The sequence below is a fragment of the Symphalangus syndactylus genome, chromosome 8, assembly GCF_028878055.3.
Source record: "Symphalangus syndactylus isolate Jambi chromosome 8, NHGRI_mSymSyn1-v2.1_pri, whole genome shotgun sequence".
NCBI classification, from domain to species: Eukaryota; Metazoa; Chordata; class Mammalia; order Primates; family Hylobatidae; genus Symphalangus; species Symphalangus syndactylus.
This window is the reverse complement of record NC_072430.2, coordinates 48549585-48570875: the sequence shown is the minus strand read 5'-3', so window position 1 is coordinate 48570875 and position 21291 is coordinate 48549585. Positions and strand designations below refer to the sequence as shown.

The 21291-nt window shown below is 45.1% G+C and overlaps 1 protein-coding gene across 19 annotated transcripts in view; it reads left to right on the top strand.

The window, feature by feature from the left end:
• RAD51B (RAD51 paralog B) overlaps positions 1-21291 on the top strand; it is an 890780-nt gene that overhangs the window by 682271 nt on the left and 187218 nt on the right. For 5 of the 19 annotated variants that reach the window (XM_063644442.1, XM_055289052.2, XM_063644438.1 and 2 more), the window contains one exon: positions 15859-16495. The exons of the other annotated variants lie outside the window; for them this stretch is intronic. In XM_063644442.1, the coding sequence (XP_063500512.1) occupies positions 15859-15875 (17 nt within the window). In that variant the 3' untranslated portion in view covers positions 15876-16495. Of the gene's footprint in view, positions 1-15858; positions 16496-21291 lie in introns of those variants that run through there. 19 annotated transcript variants of the gene reach the window in all.

Sequence of the window (21291 nt, the reverse complement as noted above, 5' to 3'; positions counted from 1 at the left end):
CTTGAGATAGGTGAGGAAAATATATTACTTTTCCTCCCTTACATTGAGCAAGATGCTGTCTGTTCTCTGCAACTCCTAATTGTTCTCTCTTCACTTCCATCGTTTGCCAAGAAAAAAAATGCTAAATTGTTCACACATTAAAATGGATCACTCAAAAGTGTCTGAAAAAAGCAAGAGGAAGACATATCCTGATCCCAAATGTCAAAAATTAAGTGGCTCCTCCTTGAAACTACCTTTTTGACCCCAAGAAACACTAATAGAGTGCCCTATACCCAGCGTTTGACAAACCAATACAGTACTCTCTTGCCCAAGGCCCTCCAGGCCTTCACCACAAACCAGGCTGCAGGGACAGGACCTAAGCACTGCCTCTGATATAGAGCACTTGCTGTGTGTCTGACACACACTTTACATATACAATCTTCTCTAATGCTTCTAGTAATCTTACAGGTAGAATTTTGTATTATTCCTTCTCTGCAGATGAGGAACTGAAGCAAGAGAGGTTCAGTCTGTCACTGGAAAGGATGAAATGTGGATTTTAACTCAGGCAGTTCTACTCTCTTTTCTCTCTCATCCCTTGCCCACATAATATTTCTGTTCACAACTCTTATTCATCCTCAGTTCACTAAAGTACTCAGCACAATACTACACACACAATAGGAAAGAACTCACTCAAGTGAATATTTTCTAAATAAAAGAATCACCAGGAACAATGCTAGTAGTTTGATCTTCTACTCTGGGCAGTCATGCTCAGAATATAGTAGAGGCTCCATCACTGCCTTCTCCTGTCACCATTTTTAAGGATCAGGAGACATGCACAGGAAAGTTGCCCCAGGAAATGTTCACAAGAAAGAAGGACACAGGTAGCATTCTTCCCCGTGAGCTGATAATCTGCTTTTACTGAAAGTAATTAATGATGCAATTCAGAGATATTTTAGGGGTATGTGTGTGTGTGTATCAAAGTTCAACTTTGTCTCCCTAATCCTGCTAGCTTTCTGGCCATTCTATTAAGGTATTGCAGTCCTGGTGAAGATTCAGAAATGTGTGGTCCCTGTCAGCCTACAGGGTGAACATTTTGGATTAACCCAGAGAGCCTTGAACTCCGTGCATAATGTCTTTTAGGTTGTGTGTTGTGAACAAAGCAAAATGACTGCTCAGAGACAGGGTTGTAAAAGTTTGTCCAGCAAAACCAGGATTGCCAAATGAGAATTCTGGAAAGGGAGGATAAGGATTAGGTAATGGGAGAAAAGTGAGTGAAGGCAAGGAGAAGTGCAAAATATCTGATTCTAGCCTAAAAACTGGTCTTGGAACCATTTGGAAGGGTCATTTTTTCCAAGTTTTATTTTCAATATCATCACCATCACTTTTATCCTGTGGCTGTGAAAGGACTTTCTTCATTCCACTCCAGAATTCAAAGAGGCTTCTTTTGCACAAATGGAGAGAAGGCACTCATCACACTTCTCAGCCAAACATCCTAAGTGTGAGAGAAAACACACTGCCTACTTCTGAATTTCAGTGAGGGCAGGGTTCAGATGGAACACATATTTTCCAAAACTCCAAATAGATCTGGGAGGAGAGGAAACCAATAAATCACTAGACATAAGTCAGGACACATTTGGTTTTGTTCCCTATCAAACAGTCCCCCCAGATCTCAGTGACTTGCAAAATCCATGCATGTCTGAGACTCTCCAGACAAGCTCTCCATGTGTGACTCAATATTGCACTTCAGTATTAACATGCACTGCCACAGTTGCCACAGTAGGGGAAGGGAGAGGTGGATGGGGGAGAGAGAGAGAAGAAAGTAAGAAAGAAAGAGAGAGAGATTGAGCACTGATAATTAAGTCCTTCCCTCAAAAAATGATATACATTCCTTCTACTCTCCTGGCCGTGCAGCCATGCAGCCACTCCTAACTTCCAGGAGGCAGGAAGGTACCACTTCCTCAATGTTCTGAAGGAAAGGGGAACTGGATATTGGTGAACACCTGTGATGTTTGGCATGCACAGCGGGCTTGCAAATGTTTCCTTCTTCCATATTCACGCTTATATATACCTTTCCCTCAGATTACCTGGCATACATCAAAGATTTATGGGGTAGTGTTAAGGAAGACCAAACAGTTTTGCAGCCTAGTTTAGTCCACAGGTGACCTTTTGAAATAGAGGGGTAGCCAGGAAAGACCACTTAACTCTGGATACTTTTCCTCTAGAGCTTTCAGACACAAGTAACTCTGGGAAGGGATAGTGGGTTCAAGGGAGCCATAGCCTGATTTCATGACACATTTAAGATAGAACAACTAGTTTGAGTGACCCCAGGCCCTCATGCCTTGTGTGAAAAGACTTTTGGAAATGTGCCCTTCCATTTCCATTCTGCCGCTTGTTACCAGACATGATGCACGTTCCTTCAAAGCCCTGTGACTTTTCCAGAAAGCAGCTCTCCCTGCAAGAGAGAGAGAGAAACTTTCCCTTATTATTCTTTCAATAATGAATTCCTGCTCCGAATGGGCTGCCTCCATGTGTTTTCAGTCAAGTGCTGATGGCAGCCTTGCCCAGGGGCATTTCCAAAGCTGAGGACATAAGAGATGAAGGAGGTCTCATATTGACAAGAGCTGCTTTTGGTTTTCCTTCCAGTTTAGCCCTCCTGAGCCTTGAAATGGGAGATAACAAATGATTCATCAACTCTTGTTGGTGAACCAACATGACCACCACACCTCTTTACTCCTTTCAACCAATGAAAAAATCATGGTTTTAAAGCTTTCCTCAGATTTGTGGACTTGGATTTTGGTGACTTAACAGGGATTTAACTTTCTCAGACCAAACCAATATTTTGTAGATGCCAAGACTTCCTTTCTTCAGGTCTCAAACATAGACTTAGCGTACCCTGAGGTGATAAGAACAAAGGAGAAATTAGGTCACACTATTTCCTGCCTAAAACCTAATCTCAAGTACACAAGCTGCTTCCAAGCAAGCTGTGGTGGTAGGCCATGTTTGCTGAGAGCCAGCCGACTCACTCTCACTAAAGCAAATGTCTTCAGACAATAATTCAACTTTCAACCTACCTACATGAGACTTGTACAAACTTTTAGTTACAGTTGGGCTATTTTCTTTTTTTCTTTTTCTTTTTTTTTTTTTTTTGAGACAGTTTTGCTCTGTCGCTCAGGCTGGAGTGCAGTGGCGCGATCTCGGCTCACTGCAAGCTCCGCCTCCCGGGTTCACGCTATTCTCCTGCCTCAGCCTCCGAGTAGCTGGGACTACAGGCGCCCGCCACCACGCCCGGCTAATTTTTTGTATTTTTAGTAGAGACGGAGTTTCACCGTGTTAGCCAGGACGGTCTCGATCTCCTGACCTCGTGATCCGCCTGCCTCGGCCTCCCAAAGTGCTGGGATTACAGGCGTGAGCCACTGCGCCCGGCCCAGTTGGGCTATTTTCATTGGGAAGGGGAGTCTCAATTATCTCCGGTAAAAGAGGACACATACTGTTAAGGATATAGGTGGTGCAGAATTGGAAAGCCTTCTGGAGGGGAGGCAGCCCTGGGAATTCATTATCCTGGGGTCTCTGCTTTTCTCTACATGTCTGCCCAGGGCTACTCCACTCTCCCAGCAGATTTTGTCCTGCATACTATAGTTTATTTACTCAAAACTTCAGTTTGCACGTGGCTCACCCTGTGTTTCTCCCTTAGCCTTTCAACTTCAGTTCCCATTGGCTTTTTTCCTTGGTTAAAATTCTGAAGAGAGAATCTGATTAGCTCGGACTTATCTTAGTGTTTTGTCTCAGACAACATCATTGGTCACTAGCTAACCAAATCCTTGTTGGCTAAGGAAGTCGCTGGAAACATGGCTGCCCAAGCAACAGGAGGTGTGGGAAGGCCAGCTTTTTGTAGAGGGGCTGTGAGAGGGCAAGACAGTGATGAACTCCAGGGCATGCTTTATACCCTCTAACTGGACTACCGCAAGTATACTCATTCCCTCTTGCTTCCTGCTCATAACTGTAGACCTGGTCCCCTTACACCCTCACAGCCTAGGCATCTCCTTTCACTGCTCACCTCCAGCCCCTGACTCCAGGATCTTACTTTTTACCCTGTTAAAGTGCCCAGTCACAGAGGTATAGGACTAGTGAGTGGGAAGGAAGAGCTGTTGAGAATTATTTAAGAATATACAGAAGATTGGGGAAGGTGTCTAATGAAAAGAGGAATGAAAATAAAATCCCTCTCTCAGCTAAAGAAAATTGTGTTCCCACCATGGGACCCAGCTACCTTTCCTCCTTCCACCAGTCTTTGGAGTTACTTCCTTTTCCCAAAAAACAGACATCAGCAGAAGCAAGAGGAACTTCCAATGGGGAACCCTGACCAAGCGAGTGGGAAGATATTCCCTCTTCATTAACCCCCAAGGTCTTCTCTGTCCCCTGCAAGGATCCCTTGTCCCTATCCCTTATCCTTGCCTTTCTCCAGCCCCCACCCTCAGGTCTTGTAAAGTCCAGATTCTTGACTAAGAAGTCCCAAATAACTTTCAAACTAAGATTTTAAAACACAAGTGAAGGACTCGGTTTGGATCAAGTTTTTGCCAGTTGTGTTCTCAGTGCCCACAGCTCTTTATTGGAAGTTATTCACAAATCTCCATGATGGTTTTTGGACGACTAGTCATGTGTGGTGTTGCCCTATTTCAAATGAGTCAGAGAAATTGTGCTTTATATGAATTCATGCATCAACCAGAGGATTGGGGGGAAAACTGAATTGTGATAGTATGCTTTACCATTTATTCATTAGATACCATTACTTTTGTACCTCATCAGATGGCTAAAAGCCAAACCCAAACCAAATGCATTCAAATTTCAGTCTGCCCATATTATTTTTAGTGGACGTGAGTCTAGGAGTGAAGGAGAGGCTAGTCTAAATGTCTGTGTTTCCTTGCCCTTTTTTGAGCTCCGAGTATGTCAAAGGTGATTAAATCATCGGTCAAACTTTGTCCTGTGACTGACACTTTTATCTAGTGACTAGAATTGCAACATTTCCCTAGGAGCCTATGATAGTGTTTCCAACCCTGCTACTGTGGGGTTCTAGTCAGTTCCTCCAGAGCACCTCCAGATCCGTGCCCATTCTATTTAGAATCGGAGGTTTAAGTCTATTGCCACTGGCTGTCCTCTGGGGCCCAGAAACCTATATGGGGTTTGTCCAGCCTCTCATCCCAACACCATTGTCCAAACCCCACAGTCATTACCAATCTAACAGCTTGAAAGTTGATACAAAGATGAAGCAGAAGCCAGTTTGGCTTTCTCCCAGTTCTCTATGCCCCTCCGGAGTTAATCAACAACCACCTATCTTTATGTCAATAACATAAGCCTCTGTAACTAGAACACCTGGTGAAAAGCCGGAGGAAAGCTTAAAATGAAGCAAATTTTGCAGTGATTATTCTGACCCTCACTGTTTAAGCTGGACTCAGGATCTCCAGACAAAAACTGCTTGTTAAACCCAACCAACTAGCTGGATGAACCTTAAGCCATCTTGGGTTTTGCTAATATTTTTCATGCCCACACCTCAACTCCAAAGTCTGTAAACTTTAAGCATCAACTCCCCATTTCAAGCACACAGGGTTTAGTGAGATGGCCTGAGTTCATCTTGCTGGCAAAATTCTTTAGTGGCATCTCCTCATCCCTTTCCCACCCTCAAAGCCCATCCTGATGGTGCGATCACACCACTGGAGAAACCGTAGACCTTCTTAACTGGGATTACCAACACCTTCTCTTAGTACCTATTCACATGGCCTTGGATGTTAGGTGACTGCCTGTTCAGGGAAAGTGGGGAGGGTGAAAAGGAGTGAAAAGGCAGAGGGCACATGGACAACAGTTCCTTGCTGTATTAGTCTGCTCAGGCTGCATAAAAGAATACCACAAACTGCAAGGCTTAAAGATCAGAAATGTATTTTCTCACAGTTCTGGACTGGAAGTCCACAATCCAGGCTCCAGCAGGTTTGGTTTCTCCGGAGGCCTCTCCCCTTGGCTTGCAGGTAGACATCATCTCTCTGTGTCCTCACATGGCTTGTTCTCTGTGTGTGAGCTCCTAGTGTCTCATTCACTTCTTATAAAGACACTGGTTCTATTGGATTAGAACTGTATCTTCTTGCTTTTTATTTTCTGTGTGTCCATTGTATGTTTTTTGGTTTGAGGTCACCATGAGGCTAGGACCTCATATTTATGACCTTGTTTAACCTTAATTACATCCTTTTATTTTATTTTCGGTTGCTGACCATGATGTGCAATTCATTACTTTTTTTTTTTTTTTAGTTAAGCCTCACTCTGTTGCCCAGGCTGGGGTGCAGTGGCATGATCTTGACTCACTGCAGTCTCTACCTGCCAGGTTCAAGCAATTCTCCTGCCTCAGCCTCCCGAGTAGCTGGGACTACGAGCATGTGCCACCACACCTGGCTAATTTTTGTATTTTTAGAAGAGATGGGGCTTCACCATGTTAGCCAGGCTGGTCTTGAACTCCTGACCAGAGGTAATCTGCCTGACTGGGCCTCGCAAAGTGTTGGATTACAGGTGTGAGCCACCACGCCTGGTCATTAATTACCTTCTTTTAAAGGCCCTGTCTCCAAATACAATCTCATTGGAAGTTAGCACTTCACATATGAATTTTGAGGGGACACAGCTCAGTTTATAACACCTACAATAACTGTTTTCCTCACAGAACATCCCTTATCATCTGATCTTGCCCTTCTTATCTGATTGGGAAAAAAGTAGATTCTGGCCAAGAAATGCAAGTATGACTATGCAGTTTGAGAATTGCTAAGCTAGGTGGGGAGGGTGCATGACATAGGAAGAATGAAAACGTGTGTGGATGGATACATGAATGGATGGTTATTACATGGAAAGACAAATGAATGAATAAATGACTTTGGCAGTGTGTTGATGGCACCAGGACAAAAATTACATTCTGTTTCTTTAGGGTTTGTCTTTTTTTTTTCAATAATACAGGGGTTACAAACTCAAATGTCCATGCTAGACAGGTAAAAAGAGTTGCAGAAAGAGGCCAGGTGCAATAATAGGCAGTTGTAGGGACTGACAGATTAGAGAGAGCCTACCGTATGTAAAGGGGCAGCAGTTACTGACAAAGACTGTCATTCTGACCAAACTTGAGTCAGGCTCCTCTGAGTCCTCTTTCTGACTAGGCCCCAACCTTGGGCTCTGTCCTTGGCTTGCTTAGTCCAGTTTTAGCAAGAATCCTGCTAAGTCAATTGAGTGAAAATTCCCCACCCTTTGTATTTGATCACCCTCAGTACCTAATCAAATTCCTCAGCCCCCACCCTTAATATCCTATCACCCTTGCCTGCCTTCAGTAAGAATCCTGCCATGTCAGTTTAGCCAGAATCCCCCAGCCTTGGTGTTTCTTCTTAGTAATTTTTCATCCACTGACATCCACCCTGCTCTTTGGCTATAAATTACCACTTTTCCTTGTTGTATTCGGAGTTGAGCCCATCTCTCTCCACGGCTGCAAAACCCCATTGCAGTGTTCCTTCTTGAATAAAGTCTTACTTAAAGTCTTTAACAACTGTCATGAAAAATTTCTCTTTCACATTCTCAGCTCCAGTCAATTGTTATCTTGTGGGATGCTGGCCTCATGTTGCCAGAACGTCTGATTTTACAAGGGAAGCCAGAAATCTGGGTTTTCAGATAAATTTTTTCACTATTTTATTTATTTATTTTTTGAGACGGAGTTTCGCTCTTGTTGCCCAAGGCGGAGTGCAATGGTGCAATCTTGGCTCACCACGACCTCCACCTCCCAGGTTCAAGTGATTCTCCTGCCTCAGCCTCCCAAGTAGCTGGGATTACAGGTGCACGCCACCACGCCCAGCTAAGTTTTTTTTTTTTTTGTATTAAATTTTTCTTTAAATAAATCTTGAAATTCAAAAATTATAAAATACCGTATAAGCCAAATGAATGCTTTTGTAGTCCGAATGCACCCTGGAGGCTGCCAGATTTCCACTCTCGGGATGCTAGAAAGGCATCTGTAATGTTATCACATGAGGATATAAATGCTTGTGAGTTTAGGCTCATAAGTAGACTGCCTGGGTTCATACTGCAATCCACCACTTACTAGCTTTGTGATCTCAGGCAATTATGCACATAATTCTTAGAGTTATTGTAAGGTTAAAATTATTTAATGCATGTAACTACCTAGAACAATGCCTGCTGCCTAGTAAGAAGGCAGTAACTGTGAGCTGGTATTATTAGCTAGTATCATGAAACCTCTTGGTTTCCAAAAATACCATTTCTGTAAAATGGGGGAAACCCACCGCCTTTTATACCCCCTAAAGGCTTGTTGTGCAAGTAAAAGAAGAACAAGTGTGAAAGAGCTTGAAAACATGGACACATTACTAAGAAATACACCAGGCATTTCTATGTTCCTATTCCCACAGATGAGGCACAGCCTTTCCCAGTGCAGGGCTGGGACTCTGTAGGAAGAGGAAAATAGCAGTAACTAGAACCAGCCCTTTCTTCTTCTCAGGGTCATTTGCTGTTTCGTTGTTCTTAGAATTTGGTGAGTTTTTCTTTTTCTTTCTTTTTTCATTGTGAAAAATTTCAACATTCAGAAAATAAAGAAAATAATATAATGAACACCCAAATACCCTTATCTAGATTTCCTAATTATTAACATTTGGCAGATGTGCTTCACTTGGTGAGTTTTCCTGGCAGATATATGCGAATGGAACATGCAGAGATGTGGTAGGGAAGTGGGGAGAATTCCAGAATAAAGACAAACTGGGAAGCTGAGAGCCGTAACTACCTCAGCCACTACTTATTTTTTAAACTTGTAAGATCCAATCAAGTGTGGATGGTTGCCTTTTGGATAGGACGCTGGAGAAGGGACTTCTGTGCAGAATGATTTGTTATGGAGAATACATTGTTAGCACCTTAAAGAAAGTAATATAAATGGGATAGCAGAAATGATTTTATTATTTATGTGATTTTAATTTATTTTTAAAGTATCAATTTTTTTGCAAAGAGAATATATTCATGTATTGCTTATGTCATTGGAAATGAAAAATTTCTAGAGAGACTTTCAATGTGGAAATGTCTCTGCCATGAAGAACTCAGGGGTTGAAACTTGTGGATCTGACAGAAGTCTGATAAAATCAGTGATTTAAAAAATGTTGGTCACTAAAATTGAAAGGTTTTAAAGGCAGAAACACTCTGATTCAAAGAAAGTATATGCTAGTTATAAGCGATTCGTTTCTGGTAGATTACTGAAAAGATTCTCTAAGACATATTGCCCCATTTCTCGACATCAACTATTACTGCATTTAAATGCTAACTCTTCTCTCTGGAAAGGATGTCTTAACAACATGAAAGCAACTAAACTTTGCTTTAAAATTCTATTATTCAGACTCCTCATTAATTTAAGCTGACACTCCTTCTCAATTGGGGCAAATCATCAAAGCTTTATTGTATTGAGAACCTTGAATTCAGCAACAAAGAGCGTGGGGTATGGAGGGAAAATGTTGGGAGGGGAAGGGTGGAGAGCTCCCAAGGCCAAAAGAAGGGAGGGGCAGGGAGGAACGCTGCAGGAAAGACAGCAGAGAGAAAGATGGACCATGGAGAGGCCAAGGGGAGAGCAGGGAGTTAGAAAAAGGCTGAGATAAGCAATGGGAGGCCTCCTCAGAGGGGCCTTACACTGTCAAACTGCCCCTGGAGCCTCTGCTCATTAACATGGTGGAAGCAAAACCAGCCTACAACTTTGTAGTCACAAATTTTTCTCCAGAGTTAAGGATAAAAAGGGAGCTAGGAGATAGGGAAAGGGAAAACATTCCCTTTCTTCCTACATTCGGATGCCTCTCCAATGTCCTTCCTATGGCACCCTGCCCAGCGGCCAGTGCCTGCCAGTAAGCCCACTCCACAGACCCTGAGGACTGGAGCCCCAGCCCTGGTCATGGATTAGTGCCTGGCCAAGTTGCATCCCCACTGCAGGCCCGCAGCAGCCCTTCCTCTTCCTTTCTGTTGAGATTGACTCTGAGATATATGATGTGGGATGTACTAGGTGCAATGCACCGTGTTCGTTATTGAGGCATAAGGTAAGGAAGGATCTTTTGAAATGTGAGGACATCATCCACAAACTGTCACTGACCATTTATGATTTATAACTAGAATGTAATAAGATTTATAAGATACACTTTAAAGCCTAAAAGAAAACCGAGTTTTTTCAACGTGTAACAACATGTAATAAATATTAATTTCAAAAACCAAAGTAGCCCCAGTTGGTCTTTTCTCTGCACCAAAACAATCCTCAAGGATGCATGAAAGCCCCGTGGACACTGTGGAGCAGACAGCTCCTAGTGTCCAGAAACCCATCTTAGTCCAAGTTGGGGGGCACTGCAAGAATTCAGTCCCCAGCCTACCACCTTCCAGCTCTGGGCCCTCAGAGAATGCCCATAGCCTTCCCGAGTCCCAATTCCCCAGTTTGTAAAATGGGAATAGAAATAATCTGCCTAATCTTCATGCCAGGGGGCCTGTGAAGATGACAGGGTAGATAAATGGATGGTTTTCCAACCTTCATGGAAGGCCTGAGCCTGAGTTTATGACCTCCTCTCCATTTTTAAGACATAAATCGATCATGCCATTCCTCTGCTCAAAACTCTCAAATAACCCTTTTTCACTCAGACTGAAAGCAGAGTCCTTCCACAGGCCTAGAAAGCCCCACCAATTCCAGCGGCACCTGCTTCCCTGCTTCTCACAGCTCCTCACTTGCTCACCTGTTGCAGCCACACTGCCTCCTAGCTGACCCCTGTCACAGGCAGGCTTTCACCTTAGGGCCTTTGCACTTCTGAACCCTTTGCTGGAACCCTTTTCTCCAGAGTACCATAGCTGACTCCCTCACTTCCTTTCCTCACATAATAGATGACTCCCTCACCTTTAAGTTTTTGCTAAAATATCACCTTCTCTATGAGACTGACCCACTTAAAATTGCAGCCCACTCTGCTTACCCCCATCCTGCTCTACTTATATTTTCCCAAAGCACTTATCGCTATACAAGGTAATAAATAATCCATAGCTCACAATGTTTACCCTTCGTTCTGTGTCTTCTCTGCTACCATATAAGTCCTGGAGGGCAGGTGTCTTTGATTTATTCATTGAGTTAAGCACCTATAGCAGTGTCAGGTATATTAATGACCTGCAATAAATAGGTTGGATCTTTCTTAGAAGTCCAGGATATAACATCAATAAAAGAAGGGCTGCTACAACTAAGGGGATTTGTGAGCTCAAAATCCCTCCTCCTATCTCTCTATGAGCAAGTGCAAAAACTGCTGACATTTGTTCTCGTGTATGAAACCAGTTTTGAAGTTACAAATTGCTACTTGATGTCAGGTCCAAGGGCCTACACAAAAGCTTGCACATAGCAGGTGCCCAGTGGTACAGATTATAAGGGGAAGGGAAGTAACATTTGTTGAGCGGCTACCAAATGATAGGCAGTGTCTGTGCCTAGTGAACTATAGAAGTGATTTCATGAAACTGTCAACCCTTCTACCATTGTCTCTCTAGGACCTCATACCAAGCCTGGCATGTATTAGGTACTCAGTAAATGCCTGCTTATTTCCCTAACAACCCTCTGAGGCAGGTACCATTATCCCCATCTTGGAAGGGCCCAAGATTCAGATTTAGATAGCTTGCTTAATGTCATAGAGCTCGTGAGTATCAGAGCCAGGATTTAAATTCTTCTCAGACAAGCTGCAGCCTCTCTGATTCTTTGAGAGAATGTACATTAGACCATCCCTCCGAGCTTCCCTGAAGCAGAGCTGTCTCCCAGCGACACCAGAGATGAGGGGAGGAGTCTCTTTTTCCACCTGGACTCACTTCCTCCCTTTGTGCATTTGGCTCACCTGGAGGGGTCCCCTGCTACCTTTTGATTAATGGGTCTACCCTTCCCATCCCCCCTGGCTGAATGACCCCAGAGTTAGCTGCAGTTCATCTTGAATCATAAATCAAGTTCTCAAAGACATTGCAGCTTTGTGCTCAAAATCTCACTAGAATTCAAATTCTTTGTGAAAGGCATTTGCTTATGAGTAGAATGATGGATTCATCAAGTCTCTCCTTTTAAGAAAAATCTGGATGGTATCTGCTGGTTTCTACCTGCTCCCTCCAAGAAAAAAACAGCCCTAGTTAGTCAATTTCATGTAGTTAGAATTCCCCCAAGGACCTCATACTCAGCTTCCACCCTGGCCATACTAAAGAAGAGCCCCAATCATGTTGCCATTTTACATAGATAGAAATCATTTGCAACTTGCACATTTGTTGTGCTTTCCATATACCCACGATTAGCTCGGATTTTATTTTTTAGCCATTGCTGAAGTGTCACGCGCCAGCTATTTACACTGTATAGGGACAAAACAACCTAATGTATGTCCCAGACCTATTTTATAGAAGCCGAGAGGCAGCCTCTGAATCTCCGGTTCCCAGAACTCTAGCCCTGGGAGAAAGCATCTCCATAAATCTCCTGATGCTTTATGCCAGGTTAGAATTTCTCTTGGGAATTTTGGAGTTTGTATAAGAGTTGCCTTTAAAGGCAATTGATGAACTACAGATGTCAGGTGGGTTTTCATTTTCTGTGTGCTTTTTATTTCATCTAGAACCAACAGTGGCCTTTAGAATTGGATTCTTTTCAGAGATTCTCTCTACAGGTTTCATGTTCAAAGGCTCCAGGTTGGAGGGGCTCGAGGTTCAGCTGAGTGTCAGAAATGACCAATTCTGGCTGGACGCGGTGGCTCACGCCTGTAATCCCAGCACTATGGGAGGCCGAGGCATGCAGATCACTTGAGGTCAGGAGTTCGAGACCAGCCTGGCCAACATGGTGAAACCCCGTCTCTACTAAAAATACAAAAAAAAATTATCTGCGCATGGTGGCACATACCTGTAATCCCAGCTACTCAGGAGACTGAGGCAGGAGAATCCCTTGAACCTAGGAGATGGAGGTTGTAGTGAGCTGAGGTCACGCCATTGCACTCCAGCCTGGGTGACAGAGTGAGACTGTCTCAAAAAAAAAAAAAAAAAAAAAAAGACCAATTTCACCAGTACTGCTCTATTAGAAAAAGGGTGGGGGTAGTTCTTCGGTTGTGTGACTATCCTGTGTACTGGAGGACATTTGTACTTGCAGCCTCATCCAGAAAATGCCAGGAGCATTCCCCGAGGCACTGTAACAGTCAGAGGTGTCTGTGGGCAATACTCCAAGCACCCCCGGTTGAAAACACCAGCAAGGCTATCTCTGAAAGATGGTGAACTGGGGCAGCACCACTAAGTTTCACCATCAGTGAGGGGTCAGTCTAGATGGGCACTTTCTTCCCACTGTAAGCTGCTTCCTGTTCTTGTTGCCTTTGATGATCTTTGTTTGCCTTCAAGTCAGGTTTGTTACAGCATTTGTTTTCATCTCTGATTCCTGCCATATAAAAATGGGGGCAGTGAGAAGGAAAAAGGAAATACTGAAATTTTCCCTCAGACTATAGCCTCCCAAGAAGGGTCATGTTCTCTGGAATGACTTTTAACTCTTTATCCAGTTAATGATCGGGAGAGTTTACTAGATGTAGGTTCCCAAGCCCAGCAAGCAGAATATGGGATAAGAGATAGAAACGGACAGAAAAAAATGGATCCATCAGGACCCAGACATTGGGGTGCAACCAGTGGGTCTTCTCCACCTCCACAGCGCATCGTTCTGACTTTCTTGTGGATTCCTGAGTACTGCTCATCTGCCCTACAAGGCATAGTGGGTTTGCTCTGATTTCTAGAAATGTCAGCATTCTTTGCAAGGTGAATGGCCAGAGTCGGGATCTTCTAGTCAGGTGGGGATTATATAACTCCCTGGGCCCTGGAAGAGCATGACTGTCTACCAGGAACCATCCAGAGAGGCTGTCAGATGAATCAGCATCTGTTCATGCCCTGCCTTGCTTCTCTTGGGTATGACTGCCTCACATGCCAACGCCCAGGCTTACAGGTCAACTATTCCAACCCTGCATCCTGCCCATCCTGCTTGCTGGGGAGTGCTCTCCACAGCTCTCAGTGCATCCTGTTTGTTCAGACCCCTTTGTCTTCCACTGGCGCAACCGAGAGAGGATTCCTCCGAGCCCCTTTGCTTTTGGCTTTGAAATCAGATCCTGGCACACCTGATTACACTCAATAGCTGGAAATGGTAAGGATGTCCGATGGCAGAGAGCTCTTGTTTTAAGTTCTGCATGCCAGGAAGGCAGGGGGCTGGGTCTCCTTCTCAGGGCTACGCTGGAGGGGGCAGGATGCTCTAGCGGAGGAAGCAAACAGTGTTAACTTGAAGGGAAATGCACTTGAAAAGGAACGCGAAGCACAGGCTGCCAAGCCACGTAGAAGTGGTAACTGAGGACACACTGGGGGGCTCAGACCCCTTCCTCTCTGCTCATATGCCCCTAGATGGGAAACATTCAGTTCCTGCCCAAGGGAACCAGGAGAATCAAACCCGTCTGTCCTGCTTTTTCTGTAGAAGTGTCAGCTCTGAGGCCTTGACTAGGTAGAACAAATAGTGACTTACCTCTTAACCACAGTGAAAAACCCATCAAGCATTTGGATATTAAGGGCAGCCCCTGTGTTCTCAAGGGACCCTCAGCCTCAGACACTGCCTCCTTTCAAGCAAAGATGCTGCCCTAACACACAAGTCCAGTGGCTTTAAGAGTCATTATGAAAATTTCACACAAACAAAAAGGCACAAAGAGCGTCCATGTACCCAAACCCAGCTTAAGAAATGAAATGTTACTGATGCAATTAAAGCTGCCTTTGTCCTTTTGGTCCCATCCTTCCATCCTGGCTTCCCCCAGCAGTAACCACTCAGTCATTGACAAGCAGTTTCTCGTATGTTCTGGTGATGTGTGCATCCCTCTTTGGAATTACTTAACCTCTTTGAACCTCAGTATATTCATTGGTAAAAGGGGGCTACTGACAGGATGAAGGAAAATGATTTATGACAAATATTTGGCTGTTGTTCCTATGAAAAAGAAAAAGTCAGCAGAAAAAAATGGGTCAAATGTAAGACCCTTTCCAGCCTGGCCCCAACTTGCCCTGACAGCCTCCTCTCCTCTTGTAGCGATGTTCCCTTCTCTCCTGTCTGCAGCAGTGTTCCCCAGATATGCCACCTGGGTCCATGTCTCTGGGCCAGTGTGGATGCTGTGCGTACTTGCCTGCAATGCTGGTCTCCTGTCACCATCTTCCTTTAACACTGGGCTCCACTGTCCCCAACTCTGACAGGGCCCAGATGCAGTGACTCCCTGGTGCTCCCATGGCCTGATACCTCTGTCTGAGCACTTGCGTATCGCTGTGATGTTCCTGGTATGTCTGCCTGGCTTTTTCACTGAGCTGCTTATGCAGCAAGGCAGGGACGGGGTCTTCTTCAGCCAGTGGCTTGGCCTATTGCCTTCTGGTGCATGGCAGGACCATATGCAGTGAATGAATGAATTCCATTAAGAACATTTGTGATTCATAGGAGGAGGTCAAAATATCAACATTAACAAGAGCTCGGAAGAAGTTGCTTTCCACCCTCGTGAATGACTTTAAGGGTTCAGGTGCATGAGTGAATGACAGTTCCATCAACAGACTACAACTTTCTGCCCTAGTTAACGCAGGGCATCTCCATGTCCCCAGTTCTCCCTATGGGCATTTTTCTCTTTGAGGTTCCAAATCTTTTCTGTTCTAGAAGCACAGAACTACAAGTTCTCTCTCAACTCTTCAAATGAGGTTGGAACAAACAGAATAGGGGCATGAACTTTTTTCCCCATGACTTCAATAAACAACAGTTTTAGGCTTAGTAGGTTTTATGCAAGCCTTCAACATCTTTTTCTAGGTATCTTGACACTTGTGTTCTTTTTCTTCTTGCAGCCTATGGAAATTCCTAGAGACAGAGAAATGTGCAAATCTGTTCATCTTGCCAAGAAAAATCCGCTTTTCTGCCACAGAAACAAAATATTGGGAAAGAGTCTTGTGGTGAAACACCCATTGTTCTCTGCTAAAACGTTTGGTTGCTACTGTGTAGACTCAGCTTTAGTCATGGAATTCTAGAGGATGTATCTCACAAGTGGGATCAAGAACAAGCCCGACAGTAATCTGCACCATAAGCTGATGTGATACCATAGCACTGACAATGGGCACACAGGTCTACTAGGAAGGGAACGGGAAATGGGAATGAGAGCAAGGGTTGGGTGGTGTTTGTGGAACACATAGGTATTTTTTTAAATTTTCTCTTTCTAAAATATTTCATTTTTATGGAGGTGAAATTTATATAACATGAAATTAACCATTTTAAAGTAAACAATTCCATGGCAACTAGATATCATGATGTGCAACCAGCATCTCTGTCTAGTTCCAAATGTTTTTGTCACCCCAAAAGCAAGACCCATAACCATTATGCAAGTGTTCCCATTTCCCCCTCCTCCCAGCTCCTGGAAACCCACCAATCTACTTTGTTGCTGTGGATTTACCTATTCTGGATATTTCATATAAATGGAATCATATAGTATGTGACCTTTTATGCCTGTCTTCTTTCACTAGTATGTTTTCAAGATTTCTCCATGGTATAGCGTGCATCAGTACCTCATTCCTTTTTATGGCTGAATAATATTCCATTGTCAGGATATACTGCATTTTGTTCTTCATTCGTCCATCAGTGGTCATTTGGGCTGGTTCCACCCTTCAACTATTGTGAATGTTGTGCTGCTATGAACTTGTGTACACATGTATTTATTTGAATACCTATTTTCAATTTTTTAAGGTATGTACCTAGGAGTGGATTTAGTAGTCATATGGTGATTCTATGTTTGACTTTTTGAAGAACTGCAATACTATTCTCCACATGGCTGAATCATTTTGTATTTCCATCAGCAATGTATGAGCACAGGTCAGATTTTTTGGGAGTCACATTTTAAAGTGGCACAAGACCCTTCTAGAGGGCTCTGTTCCATGCACACAAAACTCATAGTCTCCATGCGAAGACACAAATTTTGCACAAACATGCAAGCAGAGAAAGGAGAGAAAGTGGACCCTCAGCAGTCAAGTTGAAAGATGGTTCAGAGAAGCAGTGGACTTCACCCATTGTCTTGCTGTGCTCTCCATAGCTAAGCAAGGGGTAGACTGGAGATTCCACTGGCTACTTTGTCTTATTTTCACTTCTTTCCAGTTAGTCCCCACTACTCTACCCTTTCCACAGGACTGTAGGGTTATGGTGACTTTCCTACCCCTAGCCAGGTTCCAGTGGCGGGGGACTCTGTGAATATGTGATCTAGTGTTCAGAGCTCCCAGATTTGCGCAGACTGAACTCTACACATACTACTTGTCAACGTCTTTGAGCCAGAAATAGGAGGAACACCTTTAAAAAGAAACCTACAAACACAAAGTTATTCATAGACACTCTTGAAGGGCAAAGCAGGGCCACCACCAGAGCCCCATTAAATTAGACTCATCAGAGGGAAAGGGCATAACACTGGTTTTTTTCTTAAAACCACCTGGAAGGAGCTGAGACCTATACTAAATTTATATAGAAGTATTATTTGATTGGAAGAAACAGAAAAACGCATTGTATTATAATCTGTCTTCCCTTGCAGTCTGGTAGCTTAACTGTCAGCAATTTTGGAGGAAAGGCCTTCCCAACAGGGGACTGGGAACCCCTGGGCAATGTCTTTCCTATGAGACATGGATCTCTATGGTTGAATAAGGGGCTGAAGGAGGAAATAGACAACAGGGGTCAGAGAGCAAGGCCAGAGGAGGCCTTTGAGAAAAGAGAGTTGTGCCCCCTTTTCAGTGAGTGTGGGGCCTCTGGAGGTTGGCAAGAAGAGGAGAGGGTGAAGGGTTTGAGCACTGAGAGAGTGATGTTTCTGGTGGGGCTTTGCCAGAAGGGGGCTCATCACACGTGAGTTTTTGCACTCATAAGCCTAAGGGGCACAATGGGTTTTGAAATCCCAGCATCTCCAACTAAGAACAGGAAGCCCTGGGACTCAGCACAGACTTGAGTCCCCCATTGGATGCAATGTTTCTTACTAAGCGGAAAGAACTTGTTTTCACTCCCTGCCAATGAGTAAAGAATGAAGAGCTAGATTTTTCTTTGAATGTAGTGGATCATGACCCCTCCTTGAGACTAAGCAGAGAAGCAGTGATGTTACCATGGAGAGGAGTGAGCCCCTCACCCACCCCAGGTGAGAGGTCTTATCCTGACTTTTTAGTCATAATCCAATGTGATATTTTGCAGAGTTAGTGGATGCAGTAGGTTAAATGGTGGCTCCCTAAAAGATACGTCCATGTCCTTACCCCAGAACGTGTAAATATGGCCTGATTTGTATAAAGGGATGTTGAGATGAGATCATCCTGAACTACCCAGGTGGGCCCTAAATCTAATGACAGGTGTCCTGATAAGAGACACAGAGGGGGACAGTCACAAAGAGGAGGAGACAGTGTGACCACGGAGGCAGAGACTGGAGTCAAGCAGCCCCAAGCCAAGGAACACCTGGAGCCACCAGAAGCTGGAAGAGGCGAGGAAGAGGTCTCCCTGAGAGCCTTCAGAGGGAGCCTGGCCCTGCAGAAACCTTGACGTGGGGCTTCTGGCCGCCAGGACTATAGAGACTACATTTCTGTGGTTTTAGGCCATTCTGTTCGTGGTACTTTGTTGCTGCAGCCTAGAAAACTAATGCAGTGGGGTTGCCCAGATAGATGAAATGACTGGAGAGAGAGAGAATCTGGTCATCTAGAAGACTGAGTTCAGCCCCTGGACTTGCTGCTGGGGTCTGAGGTGAACTTTCCTAAACGTTGTGCTGCCGGGTCTCTTCCCTCTTGCGTTCCTCATACGTTAACTTCTCATGGCAGAGATCGGAGCTCATGGTTCACCTGAGGACACTACTAAGGACCAAGGAAGTTCGATCAGATCCTCACATCTATTTGAAATAGTGGTAGTAATAATGACCACACTCTATAGAATGTTTAACATGTGCTAAGTATGTCACATACATTATCTCATTTAATCCTCAAAACAATCCTACATGGTTGCTATTCTCATCGCCATCTTACAGATGAGGAAACTGAGGCTCTGGGAGGTCATGTAATCTGTTCAAGGTCATTTGGCAAATGCTGGTGGAGGCAGACCTTGATCCCAGGTTTGCCTGTGCTTGAGCCACAGTATTACAAAAGGCTCAAGCCCCACAGAGATAGTCAGGCCAGCAGCCCGTAGCACCCAGCTGTCAGATGAGAAAGGTTGTATTTATTTATGTATGTATTTTAGTAGCAGCACTGGCATTAGAGTTTCTTTGTCAGTGAGGGTTGGAGTGATGGGTTGATTGAAATGAAGGTTGCTGAGATGACCTGGTGGGTCCCGCTAACAGCAGATGGATGTCAAAACATTTGCATTCAGGGGGAGATAAAGTCAAAACTGGGACAAATCAACTTTCTCTCAGCTCCAGGGCTCTGAGGTCCTTTCTTGGCTCTCGGCCTTGTTGGGAAAAGAGAAGAACTCCCTGCCACATGGTCTTTCTGGTGTGAGAAGCTGACAGTCCACTGCTGAGCTTTCCCTGCTTTGCTACAAACAGAGGGCACCTCCCTACACATCTCCCTCTCCTGCTGGAATGGGAAGAGAGGATACTGGCTGTTAAGAAAAGCTCTAGGGAGCTCCTGTCCTGGGGCAAACTCAGTTTCTGGAGTCCCCTCTTATAGGGCTAAACCCAGGCGGGCTCTGACTGTTGGGGGTCCCTATGCCTCTCACAGTCATGTTTTCAGAGTTTTGGGAGATCTGGGCTGGTCTCCCTCTTGCCATGGTTCATGCTGGGGTGTGGCCAACATGGCAGCATCTCCCCTGCCCTCCCAGATTTCAGGTTGGAGGGAGTTCAGCTTCAGAGAGACAATCCACAGGCCTGCAGATTTCCTCCCATGCAGACCTCAGTGCAAGATAAAGTCAGGCAAGGCTGTGCCACATCACAACGGCATAATAAATCCCCCTCTGGCCTCCTCCCAGACTTATTGTTCTATTGCAGTTGTTTTGAATATGATCAAAAGGAAGGAAGAGACTGTGCTATCAGACTGAGGAAGAAGGATGCTCTCCTGACCGCTCCTGTTGCCCTTGGCCACCTTATTTTAAATACGAGGAAACCAAAGGGCAACGTGCAGCCTAACCCTATCCACATCATGAGGAGTGACGAGCTGCAGCCGAGGCCCCATGGAGCTTTGGTGAGGCAGCAACCCCTGTGCAAACTCGCTGACAGCTACCTTAGATGTCCAGCCCTGTCCTTTTACACACAGGGGCTGGAAGGCCCAAGCACAGGGTCAGCAGCACTTTGAGGCCGGAGCCGGAAGTAGGCCCTGGAGCAGCTGAGGTAGCTGTTGTTAACCCCTTGGACTGAGAACTAAGGCTGTAAGGCCACAACTGTTGGAAATAATGGGCCGGAACAGGAACTCCCCAAGCTCAGCTGGCCCGGTGCCCACTTCTCAAGATAGTGAATGGCTCAAGTTCTTTGGAAATGTTGTCAATGTCAGGGCTTTGGCCTTGCCTATGTCCAGCCCAGGTTCAGGCATGGGCATGGGGTGGGGTGTGACATCGGCCACCACCGCTGGATTCCTGCAAGGAACTAGAGCAGAAAGCAGCGACTTGCATTAGCCTTCAAAGGTAGAAAGGGCAGAGCCGAGTGTTCCTCTTCACAGACTTGCAGGCTCACACAGTCCTCTGCCCTCACGGAGGGACATCTGCCCTGCCCAACGCCCAGATGCTGATTCGCCAGGTGCCTGGCTGCCTCAGCCCGGTCACCTTTGTCTGGGCTGGAAGGCCACGTCTGAGCCATCAAAGGAGCCTCAATGGGAGAGGACGTCAATGTGCTTCCTCAACCAGAAAGGTAGTTTGAGTTTGGCCAAAGCAGCCCAACCAAATAAGTAAAACCCTGTCAATGGAAAGATGGGGGCTGCTGGGAGATCACACGACAACAAAATGAGAACCATTATCAGTCTCATCCCAGCCTGAAGGAGGGAGAGCCTTTGAAGCCACAGACAGGCTGAACAGAACTTTCCACCTGAGAGACGCTGGAGATGGGAGGTCAGGCTGCACTCAGCCCCCACGAAAACTGATCAAAGCCTGCTGCAGAAGGGAGGGGGTGCACAGCTGCAGCTCCGACTCCCCCCACAGGCTGCCTGGGACTTTCTGAAGGCAACAGGGCTGCTTTTGCAGGGGCCTGTGGGAAAACCCAACACAGATGCACACTGCAGCCAAACCCCCGAGCACTGCTGGGAGAGGGAAAAACAAACCCCTCAATAGTCCTGAAAAGAAAAGGGAGGGAATCAAAGCACACAAAA